Source organism: Pararge aegeria, chromosome 3 (assembly GCF_905163445.1).
Source record: "Pararge aegeria chromosome 3, ilParAegt1.1, whole genome shotgun sequence".
In the NCBI taxonomy this organism is placed as follows: Eukaryota; Metazoa; Arthropoda; class Insecta; order Lepidoptera; family Nymphalidae; genus Pararge; species Pararge aegeria.
This window is the reverse complement of record NC_053182.1, coordinates 16037216-16051323: the sequence shown is the minus strand read 5'-3', so window position 1 is coordinate 16051323 and position 14108 is coordinate 16037216. Positions and strand designations below refer to the sequence as shown.

The 14108-nt window shown below is 37.0% G+C and overlaps 1 protein-coding gene across 3 annotated transcripts in view; it reads right to left on the bottom strand.

Moving 5' to 3' along the window:
* Positions 1–14108, bottom strand: part of LOC120637297 (serine/threonine-protein kinase 26) — a 159093-nt gene that overhangs the window by 20001 nt on the left and 124984 nt on the right. For all 3 annotated transcript variants that reach the window (XM_039909071.1, XM_039909072.1, XM_039909073.1), the window contains 2 exons: positions 12868–13084; positions 277–569 (listed from right to left, as the gene is read on the bottom strand). In XM_039909071.1, coding sequence (XP_039765005.1) covers positions 277–569; positions 12868–13084 — 510 coding nt within the window. The remainder of the gene's footprint in view (positions 1–276; positions 570–12867; positions 13085–14108) is intronic.

Here is a 14108-nt window from a genome sequence, read left to right as displayed (position 1 = left end):
CCAGATAAATTCTCCGACCGACTCATTAAACAGTATTAATTATAAGCAGTTCACAATAATGCGAAACATTAAAGCATGAAAAAAAACACTCGATTAAATAACCTCTTCCTGTCGGTTAAAAATAGACCCCAATTTATGAGTAGCTGGGAAAACATACCTTATCTCAACTCATAACTTTTTGGTCATAGAAACCTTGTAAAATATTCTTTCATCCCTCATAATTTCAAACGAAAAAGAACTCATAATTGCAGCAAAAAAAAAGGTATAGACACTTACATTTTCAGGGTCCTTATTCAAGCATGCCTCGACGAACTCTTTGAAAGGTTTCGAATAGCTGCCGGTCAGTTGAGGGGGGTTGTTCTTGGGTATGAGGAACAGCACTCTCATGGGGTGGAGCTCCGAGTTGGGTGGCTCCCCCTTCGCCAGCTCGATGGCAGTGATACCTAACGACCAGATATCCGCTTTGCTGTCGTAGCACGACTGTTTGATGACCTCGGGCGCCATCCAAAACGGCGTACCGACGAATGTGTTTCTTTTACTAGTTGTATTTGTTAATTGGCCCGCGACACCTGAAATATACAAATAAATAAAGAGGTAAGTTTTGGAAAATCTTTCGTGATATAGATGCCTCTATGAAACATGTTTCCACTTCGTAAGCGATACGAACGTATATTTTTCTAACTGTCTTATTACATATTCATATGATAATTCATTTATTTCATACCTTTTGTTACACTAAATTATATAATTCATAGGTTCAAAATTTTATACATATTGGAATAAAACCAAAAATCATTTCAGTGTAGTCAGAGAATTGTTTATTCCATGTTACATCACCGAAACTTTAAAACTGTAGCGCTATGAAAAGTTCATCCGAAATGGAATTTAAAAAGTCATACGGACAAATTGCTATTCTATTTTAGACAATACTCGTCGTTCTGTTATAGGGACGACTAAACTCAAAAACGGCGAGCAAACAAAACAGTGGAGTCGGAACAAAAAAATCCCCGTTTCATAACAGACGATATAGCAGTTACAGTTTGAAATATTCTTAAAGGAACAAGACCACTTTGGCACTCGTCCTTCTCTGTCTGTTCAGACTCGACGGCACTCTAGATGTCGACTCGGCCTCCCTTCCTCTCGACATAATAAAATAAGTTCGTGGAAATACACAGGCGGAGTTTTACATCGGCATCGTAAGTAAACTCGAGTGCATTTAGTGTTGACTCCTCCAACTACACATAAAGGCGCGCGCCACTGTTTCAAATCTTTACTATTGGCTTTAAGCCAGCCTCTATAGAGATGTAAGGGTAAATTAGGACACCGTCTCCACGAAGTATAGTAAAGAGAATAAGAGCAGAATGATTGAAAGTAAAAAGTTTTACACCGCAATTAAAACAAACCCCGCCGTAACCTATATCCTTAAAACCTTTTTAAACTATATTTATGTAACTATGCAAAATAGTTATATTATAACCGTAATAGTTATGTCACTCCGTGCCTCGGAGAGCACGTTAAGCAATCGGCCCCAGTTATATACACAAACATGTGAAAATAGTCGTTGAAGCCCACCAACCCGCATTCTAGCAGCGTGGTGGGTCTTTGCTCTAATCTTGGGTCTATGCTCTAACCCATGCAGTGTTTAAAAGACTGCGGATGGTGTAGGTATCTCTTTTACAAACATGTGAAAATAGTCGTTGAAGCTAACCAAACCGCATTCTAGCAGCGTGGTGGGTCTATGCTCTAGCCTATGCAGTGTTTAAAATACTGCGGAAGGTTTAGGTATCTCTTTTACGCCTTTAGTTACCTATGTGCAGTCACAAGGCTGCCAAGTTGTTCTCATAAGCTTGTTTTAAGATATCGGAGAGCGGGAAGCAGCGTCCCCTGTGCTACTACTATAGATGGCAAGGTATAGACGGACAAACAGACAGAAAAAACTATCAAAATTATTTAAACCCGGGTGGCGCTGCAGACGGTAATAATAAGAATAGAAAGATACGATTTAAACAATAGAATCAAAGTGTTGTTAAGTACGGATTGACTTTACTCAGTAATAGATAAATACTTATAATAAAACAAATACTGAATTAATGTATCAAAAGCTTTGTTTTTAATCGAGGTCAAATCGGAGTGTAATTTATAACACAATCAATGACGCATGGCTATCTATTGACAAACACCTAGAATCGAAACTAAAATAAGTATTGTATACGAAATACATTTTATTTTTATTTTATAACCAGTTAGCCTTTTTCTGCACTCTCACCAGATGATAAGTGATGACGCAGTCTAAGATTGTAGCGTGCTAACAGTAAGGTAGTGGCGTGCACTTCATACATGCACAAAAGCACTGCCTACCCTAATATATATATAACTCGTATAGGAGGAGGATTTTTGCCGTTTTATGCAATTTTCCTGGTGTATGCATATCCTGGCAAGAAACCCAGTGCACGCCACTGGGGTAAGACAACCCACCCGGTTTCTACGTAGAATCGTTCCGGATCGTCAAATTACTTTGCGGCAAGTCTTTGGTCTGTAGGATGGTAACTAGCGATGCCTAAAGCTTCCCACCAGACCAGAGAGAAAATTTGGAAATTATAAATTCCCAAATAGCCCTGCTGGGGATCGAACCCGAGACCTCGACTTAAAAACCACAGCGCTCACACCACTGGGAGGATTGCGTCAAACAATATAAAACATTTTTGTTACATATAAAGGGCATGCACCTTCATTAGTTTTTAGTAGGTAGACTGATATTTATTTATCCAAAGAATCCATTAAGTACAGATAATCCCCATATCCTTATCGTAATGAAGATAAATGAACACAGATTATTAAAACAACATAAATCACTAACACGGTTTTACTTCCTCGACTAAAAATAACTATTATACTAATAAGATAACAGCGATGCTAGAACCATGACGTTATCGTTACTTATATCGTAAATGAGAAGGTGCGTTTGTCAGTTCGCTCCTGGCGGCGATGGCAATGGATTGACATGACTTTTTGCAACAGAGTCAGCGAGCGTAAAAACATATAACATACTAGCTTTTGCCCGCGGCTTCGCTAACGTTAAGTTCAATATTTGATTTGGTAAATTTTAACTACAAAGGTTTAAAAAAAAGTCTTGCTTCTTATAGAAAAATATGAACGTAAATTACTTAAAAAATCAGAAACTTTCATATATATTTTTATCCCCTATTTGATGCCTTTGGAGTTGGAATTTTTAAAATATGTGAAACACGTATTTCTTTATTTCTGATCGAAAACCTAATATCAAAGTTTCATGGAATTGAAAAATAAATTGATAAATGAAGGATTTTATACCGACTTTCATCCCCCATTTAACCCTCTTAGGGTTAGAATTTTTTAAAAATCCTGTCTTAGCGGATGCTTTCCTTGTAATAACTATCTGTGTGCAAAATTTCAGCCGAAGACAAATTTCAGACAAAGTCAAAACGGTGGTAGAGTTCGAATCCCAGCACGCACCTCTAACTTTTACGTTATGTGCGTTATAAGCAATTAAAATATCAATTGCTTCATGATGAAGGAAAATTTCCCCATTATTTTCTCAACGGCGTGTGGAGTCCACCAATCCGCACTGGGCCAGCGTGGTGGACAACAGCCTTCTGTTTGTGGGAGGAGATCCGTGCCTATGCTATTATAATGATGTATGGTCGTCTTTCCATTGTTATACGGTAAGTAAGTACTTAATTCTGTAGAAATGCGAACTACGATCGTAAAGCTAGCGGAACCGCGATTAAATGCTAGCAAAATAGGAGCTGTTGTAAAACAATCTCGGACAAAAAATGTCGCCAGAGCTATACGCTCCGCTGGTCTAACAAGCATCAAAAGGTGCGTCCATTAACCTAACAGCTAATGGCGTAGGTACGTGTAAACGCCCGTAATACCTGTGCAAATATTAGCACAGTGTCCAAGGTCAACGTTAGCTTTTAGATGTGCCAGAATTTCAGATAACAGCGTGTAATTTTTATTCATACATTACATCAGTTAGGTAAACAAACGATGGACGTTGGATTTTCGTTTTGTAAAAGGTGAAATGTTTCTAAGCAAATCCTTACAAACAAAAAAAATAAAGGCTGGCAGATGCTAAGCATGATAGTATGTGTTCAAGAAAAAAAATCTTTTTTTAAAAATCCTTTTCAATGTAAGCTCGATTAAACGCCTACTGTGCGCCGCTGCGCCTATAGCCGATCTGACCCACATCACAAAAAAAAATTCGGTGTCAGTTCAGAATTCACAGAGCCATGGAATAACATCGCCGTAAAAACTTTTACTTAAAAAAAAAAACATCATAGGCACACTTTTTTTACAACTACCACTTAACAATCTGCTTCCTTATTTATTTATTTTTATTTGTGTAGATACTAATGTATGTAAATCAAAATACTAATCGTTACGAATTTATATTGAGTTTAGGAACAGCAGGACTAACACAGGCAGACAAAAATTATATCCCCTCACAAGGGATAAAATTAACCTGCTATATATAATAACACGGGAATAGGGAATAGAAGTTTACCCCCATTTATTATTACACATATATTATTTGGGTTTTTTCCCACTTGTGCGCTAGTGCTCCGTGAGTTGATAAATCTGTTGAAGGAGATCCATTTTTTCCTTTCCCCGGGGAGAAAATTGTCTCCTGTCCATGCTAGCCGGGCTGGTTTTTTTTAGTAAATAAGATGGTAATACATTTACAAACTAAAATTTAACGATAAGTGAAAACGCATTGTACATTATGATCTAGCGTGGCACCTTACGTAATACAATAACACCGATCACGTCCAATATGGAATCCCAGAACAATCTCAAATATCGATATTACTTCCGCAATGTGAACTTTAAGAGAGAGCTGGAGTCAGCAGTAGTAATATATTGAATTCGGTATTGTATCACGCTGAATTCACATAAAGCGTTCTCCACACAGAGGGCGAGGCGGTCACGTTATTCCCACACGGGGACAATGGTTCACAAACGGTCCACTGGCTTTGAACCGACAGGCCAGATGCTGGAGACATTTTTCTTCTGACTATTATCATGTTTACACGTCCTTTTGAACAAGGTCTGCACGCTCGCAGCAGTATAGTCGTTTTCGAGTATCGAAACACTGTACCGTTAAAGCAAAATAAACCTAATATTACGTAAAGAGTCGCAAATTCTTTCAACATGCTTTATTTTATTTTGCAGCGCGTGCTGTAAGCAGAGTGAACTAGAGCTTGCTTGATTTTAAAGCAAACAACTTAAATTAAAATTGACTCTGACAATACGGAGTATCGAAAGTCAATACCGACCTTCCATTAAAAACGTACAAATGTTACATAACGTAAGGTTGTGGTGATAATACAGGTGGAAGTTCGATTTAGTTAATCGTACAGCTGAAAAATCAAATTAGACACATGTGGTACGGGAGAACCACTTCTAGGCTTGCGTTCGCGGATGCCTGCCTCCTTTAGATCGCGTTCTGTCCGCGCGTGTTTGAAGTTCTCTGTTTTCTCAACTGACCGCAACCGCCACCACTTCAGTGTGGGATATGCTTAAGGCTTTAGAGTGTGTGCTGTGATACATTACAAGGCAAGGACAACTGGAGCATATACGTTTCATAATATAAATGCACACTCACAATGTGATACAGACAGTGGTGACGAGTGTACACGCCTTCATATTATAAAATGTATGTCTAATGAATGCCGGCTTCAGACAATCGGCGTAAGACGCCGTTAGGGCAGGCGTCTGTTACTAGCTGGCCTCAAATGAGTAGCCACGATGCAACTACGTAAATTCTACAATTTATGCGACTGGATTGCACAGTCGAATATTAGAGTTCACACGTAGCGTTATTCTCGTCTTATGCAACACGACGTTTGCATATTTTCGTTGAAGAACGGTTAGACATTAATTACTATTTTTTTTTTTATAAAAAGTAAATACAATAGTATGTTTTAATACGACGGATGACTTTATGTAATATCTTGACGATTTAACAATTATAGGTTTAGTAGAGACCCACACCGCTCGTAATCAGTTTCTAAGCTGAATCGCTATAGTGTTGCCATATCTTCTAGACAGACAGTTAGATTTAAATCGTATCGGAAGGTTGTATTCCTAGAACATCCGGTCTTATATGATTTTTTCCTACAGTTGAAGGATTTAAGTCATAAGCAGTAGCAAAGTTTTATGGTGGTAATTATTAACATAGCTTGGCATTCTATCTGGTTAGACCTGACACAATAATATTCTCAGAAGGTAACTTTTACACGAGATTTTATGATTACGGTCGAATATTTACTTACACACAAGTAAACGACAGCGAAAAAACTAAAATTTGGAAATTTCATACTTTCCTTTTAGAAATTTCAGCTGCCTCCTTGGTCTAAAAATCAGCATTTTCGTTACTTAGCTGCCACTTATCACAATATCCTTTTTTTAATGTATAAAATATCCAATATCCAAATTCCTTCGATTTACAGCATAGGCAAAAATCTTTTCTATCCAAAAAAAAATCCGTTACCGTTGTCTACAATTAAACGTTATACGGTAGTTCGAGGCCTTTGATCTCGTGGCAAATGCCGAAATCGTCTAGACAGCGTCGCGACAGTCTGAGATACTATGAATATTCCTTAATACAAGGCCACTAAGGGTCAGTTCCTCGCCCCGCACCTAACTCATAACTTACCACACGATTAATTTGTCTAGACGGCTTCGTCGATCTGTATGGCAGCTACCCTTACTCTGCGCGACCACTTTACCTCAAAGAGCACGTGAAGTGCATTCCTTATCCCTGTCTATGACTATGACAGAGGAGGAATCTGCCAAACAGGGACATTATAAGGGTGACTGTGAGTAGAATAAATCCCGCTTCGTAAGCAAAACGACTGGAGCCACCAGAGTGCCCATAGACTATAGTGTAAGTTTTTTTTACGTCTACTGAAAGTTAATTACGATTTGTATGGAATCGAAATAGCGTCATCTTTTGTCATTACGGTTTTCCAAAATTTCCAAATTTCACGCGATTTACGAGATAAGTGCGCTAGCAATCGTTGACTCGTTTCTGAGTATAAAAACGCTGGATCGTCAGTGTGAAATTAAACTTTTAAACCTCGTTTTTAAGCTCAGATATTATGTCTACTTTTCTATCGGTGATGGTTTTCCACTTACCATCGAGTAGACACTACCTGCTGCGTCCGTCAATTATTTAAAAAAAAAAAAAATGCAAAACATATCGAGCCTTTACCGCCGAATTAGCCTAACCGACGAATCAAAAATTTTAGAAAAGAGTAGAGTAGAACGTGTATTTGTATATTTTGTAAAAAAAAAACTTCTTTTGGAGTATTTTTCAATCATTGAGCTATCATAATAGATCGCACAATTAATTCGTAGTTAATGGCCATATATATAATGCCTAAGCGATCCAGTGCACAGTGAGCTGTGGTTTCAATCCTCATTGCAACATATGTACCTACATGTTGCATGCAAAGCGAACTCACGTCGCGGTTAGGCCACATTATCAACAATCTGGTGACAGCCATAAACGGAAATGAACGTGGAAAGCGGTATTAAGCGGTGACCTATAGCTGTTTTGTCTCTTTTCTCGTCATTGTACTACCTTATTGTGCTAAGTTGTACGCGACCGCCTTAAGCAGGAGTGTTTTCTTTTCAGGTTTCATTTATTTAGTTATTAAATTTAAATCCACTTTCACTTTATGAACTATTACACTACTTAACAAGCTTCATTTATAAGAAATATACGTAGAATTTATATATAGGAAGAAAACAAAAGACATTTATTCTCAAAAGAAACAGTTTCACTTTATGAGAAATATAAATATTAAAAATTAAAATTAACACAAAGAAGTGTTTATATATTATCTAGTTTAGTGTGATACAAAAACAAAACAAACACAAAATTACAAAAGGTGGCACCGCTTAAATTATAAAAAAAATATAAAAAAAGGCTTTTTAGCTTGTATTTAAAAGATTTCTCGCAAAAAATCCCTTTGGGTAGACTATTGTATAGTAGTGCTCCCTCAACCTGTATAGTTTTACTGCCATACTTAGTTCTTGTCTTGGGTAATCTTAATTTATGCCTATTTCGTGTATTTAGATGTGATTTAGTTTTAAAAGTAATTTGTGTATGTTTTTATTTATTTATACTCTTTAAACGAGGCAAATAAAAAAGAACAAACACATGAAGAATGAAGCAGGATACAAAAGGCGGCCCTATAAGTAGCGATCTCTGCCAGGCAACCTTAGGATTACGAAAACTAAAAAGAAAACGAATAGGCGGGGTACACTATTTAGTACATACACACGAATATATATGTATGACTTCGGTAAGTAATTTTCTACCTAGTATGCATGTTTTGTATTTATATATATTTTTTAAATAGCAATAATTAATTGACGGACCAAAAAGATGGCCTGCCTGATGATAAATGGAGAACCATGGCCTACAAACAGACCAGCACTTCGCAGGGCAAGCAAGAAACACGTCCCATATAGGTACCGCCCTAAGTCCAACAACCTGAGACGTAGATGTTTAGACCCAGTAATTAATAACACCGTCAACCACGCCCTTCAGACCGGAAGACAGCGACGCTGCTTGGCGGCAGAAAAAGGCATGACTTACTCTGTGATCTGTCACAAAAAGCTCTACTTCCACTTCATGTCGTCATCATCAACCCATTACACGGATCTCATCCAACTATGAGAAGAGTTTAGGCCGTAGCCCGCCACGTTGGCCCAGTGCGAATTGTCGGACTCCGCTCGCCTTTGAGAGCATTATAGAGAATTCTCAGGCATGCAGGTTTCCTCACCATGTTTTCCTACACCGTTTAAAGCAAGTTACGAGTAAATTGCTTTAAACGCACATAAATTAGAAAAGTTAGAGGTGCGTGCCAAAGTACTAAATCACTAAACTATAACCGCTTGTCTTACTTCATATAAAACATAGAAATATCATTCCACAACAATTGAAAAATATTAATTGTCTACCTATTCAAATGTGCATATTAAAATTAAATACTACGTCACTTATTATTGCAGTATTATGAATGGTAATTGCGTCTTTTAGTCTGTTTCTCAATGTTTGGCTCAACAAATGCACCGATCTTGGCGTTTAACATAGAGATAGCATGCGTCCTAGAGGGGGTGCCATAGCATTTTAATCCTGGAAAAATACCAGGAAACCGTTTCCATGGATTTAAAAAACTAGCCTCTATTATGTGTGAGGAAACTTGCATAAAGGTAGATTTTATCCGCATCGACATAGATTAATTTTTATCCCGGATTATGATATGACGAATTCGTGGGCAACAGCTAGAAATTTATAAAGATATTCCGCACTCTTATTTTCTTCTTCTTGCTAATAAAATATTAAGTAAATAATTAGGTACGTACGTAGAGTACAATCGTGGAGAGCTGATAATTACAGTAGATACCATTACCACGAATCGCTTTGTGAGTGACTGTTTTATGTTAACCTTAGTGGCGATAGCAAACTAATAATAATATTTCTGTGAGATTAACATAACATGCCGGGTGGTAAAAGCGGATCAGAATGCAGATGTCACCAAGCCTTCTCTTCCCGCGGGTGTCGTACGAAGCGACTATGGGAATATAACGGAGAACGGGAAGTAGCGGCCTCTACGCTACTAATATTATCTACTGCGATCATGTAAAACGGAGAAAATCTGCTGCACGATTTATAAACTAAGGGGTAAGTATTGTACGAGATATAAGTAGCCTACCCTTAAGTTTCAATAACTCGTACTGTGGATTTTCTCTACTTTATATAATCTGCATACCGTGTGCATACCCTGTATGCACGCCACTGACTGCGATCACCAAACCGTCTGCATAGCGTGGTAATTTTGGGCAAACCCTATTTTGGAGAGGCATTTTAGTCCAGCAGTGGACTGTCACAGGCTATTCATCATCATCATCATCATTAGAATCCCCACCGGACCACTACAGGACACGGGTCTCGTTTAAAAATGAAAATAGTTTAGGCTTTCGTATACCAACTGGCCGGACAACTGCGTAGACTACACACGCCCCTGAGAACGTTATGGAGAACTATATTGGAAAGAAGCAGGCGTTACTTTGCGGAAATCCGTAATATATAATGAAAATTAAGCTTAATATTCATACTGTTCGCGGAGTATAGCAAATTAAGCTTAATTTTCATAATGGAGAACTATCTTAATTGCTCAAATTGAAAACGCACATAACTCCTCAAATGCTAGAGGTGCACCTAAACACTAAGCAATCAGCGCTTTCTACAGGCTATTGATATTAACGTAATACGGTAAGACACAATGCCTATCTGCTCTCATAGAATGAACTAACGGTGTCTTCAGTTGATGATAACAAAAAGAAATGTTTACTTAGCAGCTAAACAAATAAAGAACCGGGTTCTAAAAGCATTCTTTTAAAAAGGTGTATGACCTTATGGTAGATTCACACACAAAAAGGAAAAATATTGTTGTCAATTCATCTATAAAACTTCTAAGTATCTATAGAATTGTACGAAACAATTCCATGTTTAGTACAATTTCCACGGCTAATGATTCCATGTAAGCAGAAAATAAAAAGTAGATATATCATGATCTTGATTATGTTCACCATGGTAACTTTTAAACAGGTTCAATGTTATGTTTTTGTGTTACCTTTTATTTAAAAGAAATCATCATCATCAGCTTATTAACGTCCCACTACTGAGCACAGCTCCTGTCTAACAGAAAATAAGTTTTTAGAGCATAAATCCACCACACTGCTCCAATGTGGGTTGGTGGGCTTTAACGATTATATCACATTAGAGAAAATTCAACTCTTTGCTGATACTCAGAATTTTTAAAAAGAAATCCAGAATTAGTACCTCTCACTTTCAGATCCGGAAAGAGAACGTAGGACCTCGCGATACGCAGTTGAATATGCAAATCGCAACACCAACGAGGCAATATACTTAAATAATGTATTTCATTGTATCGTACTATTAAACAAACGGTTTATGTCAGTTTGTTTAATTTAACTAACCTATTAGTTTATATTATTCAAAGTTTTAACAATACTTTCCTTATTTTGTTGCCTATTCATTGGAACTGTATTGAAAATATTGTAATTAGGATAAATATACAGTACAAAAAGGGCGCGACCGCACGCGCAACGTTATCTGGGCAAGTCTCCCATATGTCGCAACATTATGACCGGAAGGCTTCTCAGGAGCCAGGAGACCGTAACTATCACAAAAGATCATTAAGTACGCCTGAAATATAATATAACTAGACTAAGATTTATTTATATTACGGACTAACCGAACAATTCTAAAAAACATAGGTGTATACACCACTGATCAACTTAGTCATGTCAAATGACCGAGTCCGAATTCAGTATGTAAATGTATTGCAGAAACTGCTCCTAGGCAATTAGGCTGCCTATTTTATCGCACTACTTTAAGTTTCTTCTTATTGTTTATTGTTTATAAATTGCTACATACACATACATATGAGACATGACGCCCCGCCGGGGCATTGCAATAAAATTTGTCGAAATTATTTTTATTTTTTACTTAATTTAAATTTTTTATCCAAATTAAAATTAATTATTAATTATTACAATTGATTTAAATATTAAAATATGTCAACTTAATATTAAAGGAAAAAATAAAATCTAAATATTAGATTTTGTCAACTTAAACATAAGAATAATTTCGATTAACTATAATTATAGAATTAGAATTTTTATTAATGATTGATAATTAATAATTAAGATATCATGTGATTGAGGTCTTAGCATCATATTTAAAAAGGTCGTTTACGCCATAACAGCAATTTTGAATAAGCCAATGTTTAAGATTTCGCTTAAATACCGTTTCATTCCTTTCTTCTGTAATATACTTTGGGATTTTGTTGTAAATCATGATGGACCTAAAATAAGGACTTCGGCCAGACATTTTCAATTTATATTGTGGTAGTATTAGCCTGTGTCGGTGACGAAATAGAACAGTGACTGCATTATTAGTTTGTTCTGGGGTTTTGTATTAATAGTAATGCTTCCTTACAAATAGGGCGGTTTCCATAATATAAATTGAGGGAAAAGTTAACATTTTATTCTTGAGAAAATGCGGTTTACAGCTGTCGCGCGGTTAGACGTTCCCTAATATACGAAGGCATTTTTTTTGCAGGATGAATATCTCCCCGGCGTTGGTACTTTCTCCCCAGAGGATTATTCTTTTTAATGTTCTTAACTTATTATGATAAATTAAAAATATATATCTTATGAAAATATGATAATTTTGAAATTACGAAAGAGAGGAATTTGCCCAACAATGGGACACGTCAGGATGCAATTTAAAAAAGAAAAAAATTAAGACAATAAACACATCGCTATCTAGCGTCGAGGAAAGCGTAGCCTTTGTTATGGGTATTGAGATAACTGATGAATATTTAATTATTATATACATAAATCCTTATAATATACAGGCAAGCACCCAGACACTGAAAAACATTTATGTTCAGCATTTATATCGAAGCAGACTTTAAGTTACTTTGCTTAACTCCGCTTGCTTTTCGCAGAGTATAGCAAATCAAAACCTTTATAACAACCCAAATATTTTCCAGTTATTAATTTATTATTTATTAACTGTTAAAGGCAAACAAACATTACTGACACATAGGAGTAATGCCGTATTAAACACATAAACCAATGAAGCTTCTACAAGTTATGGGAATCGAACCCACAGCCTCGATCTCAGAAAGCAGTGGCAATGGCAACTACGCCAATCGGACGTCGGTGGTGGTGTACATCTAAAGGGTCTAAATAAACAAATAAGATTTAACTCACCGAAATCTGCTAATTTAACGTCTCCCATTTCGCTCAGCAACACGTTGGCAGCCTTAATGTCCCTGTGCAGTTTCCTCTCCGAGTGTAGGTAGTCGAGACCTCGCAACACTTCACGTAGGATGACTGCTATGTGCATCTCCTCGAAACTGCCTGCCTTCATCAGGTCCAACGCCGACCCCCCGCCGAGGTATTCCATTATAATCCATAGTTTTGTTCCCTGGAAAGAAGGAAAATTTACTTTAATTATGATCTATTTACTTTAATTTTGAACTCGAATGTGTGATTTCGTTTCACATGCGAGAAAAACGATGACTAATGCTAGTGTTCAACTGCGAATCGCGAGGTCCTGGGTTCGCACCCCGGGTCAGGTTAAAAACTGTTAGCTATTGGGTTTTTCTGTTATAGAGTCCACAGCCCGGAGTTCGAAAAATAACGGTGACAGGTTTTAAATCCCGTGCCTCGTAGAGCACGGTTAAGCCGTGGTTCCCGGTTATTATCACTAGCTTATGAGAGTAGTTTCTTAAATCCACCAAACCGCAATGAAGCAGCGTTGTGGGTTTTTCCTCTAGAACATGATAATGTAGTCAAGAACACACAATGAAGTGAAACGATAATTATTGGAAGTAGCATTTAATGTCGTATATAGTGTAACAGCGTGAAAAAAAATTTTGATTAATAGCAAAAAAGTATAACTTCTTAAGAGTGTTTTATTTTTTACTTATACCGTGAAATAGGTGATAAAAAAGCGACAAGGCTGTGGTGTTGGAAGGTTTGTTATTACGAACAAAAACAGTACAAAAATATCGACGTATTTCCATTTATTAGAGATCCAAGACTCCGCACAGACTTTATATTTCGAAAAAATAAAACCACGCCGACAAAGTCGCTTGCAAAAGCTAGTTAGATATATCTATTATGGACAATCGCAAACCTGTTATCGATAAAAAAGTGTACTTGTTTAACACAGTTCTTATCAGCGGTCAAGTTTGTTGTTAATTAATGACAAACAAGCAATCACGCAATGCACTTTCCATCGTATGATCTTTTTAAGATTAAACCGTATCTGAAGCACGTCACCCAGTGCTGATAACCCAATAAGTTCATGTCACTTATAATATAACAAAAACAGCAACAGAAGTTATCATCCGTAGTACCACAGTACAAAGCGATACAGTAGTTCTACTCCTTTGATATCTTGAATAATACCTCTTTACCCATGGACTCGATGGTCTCCGTAGTAA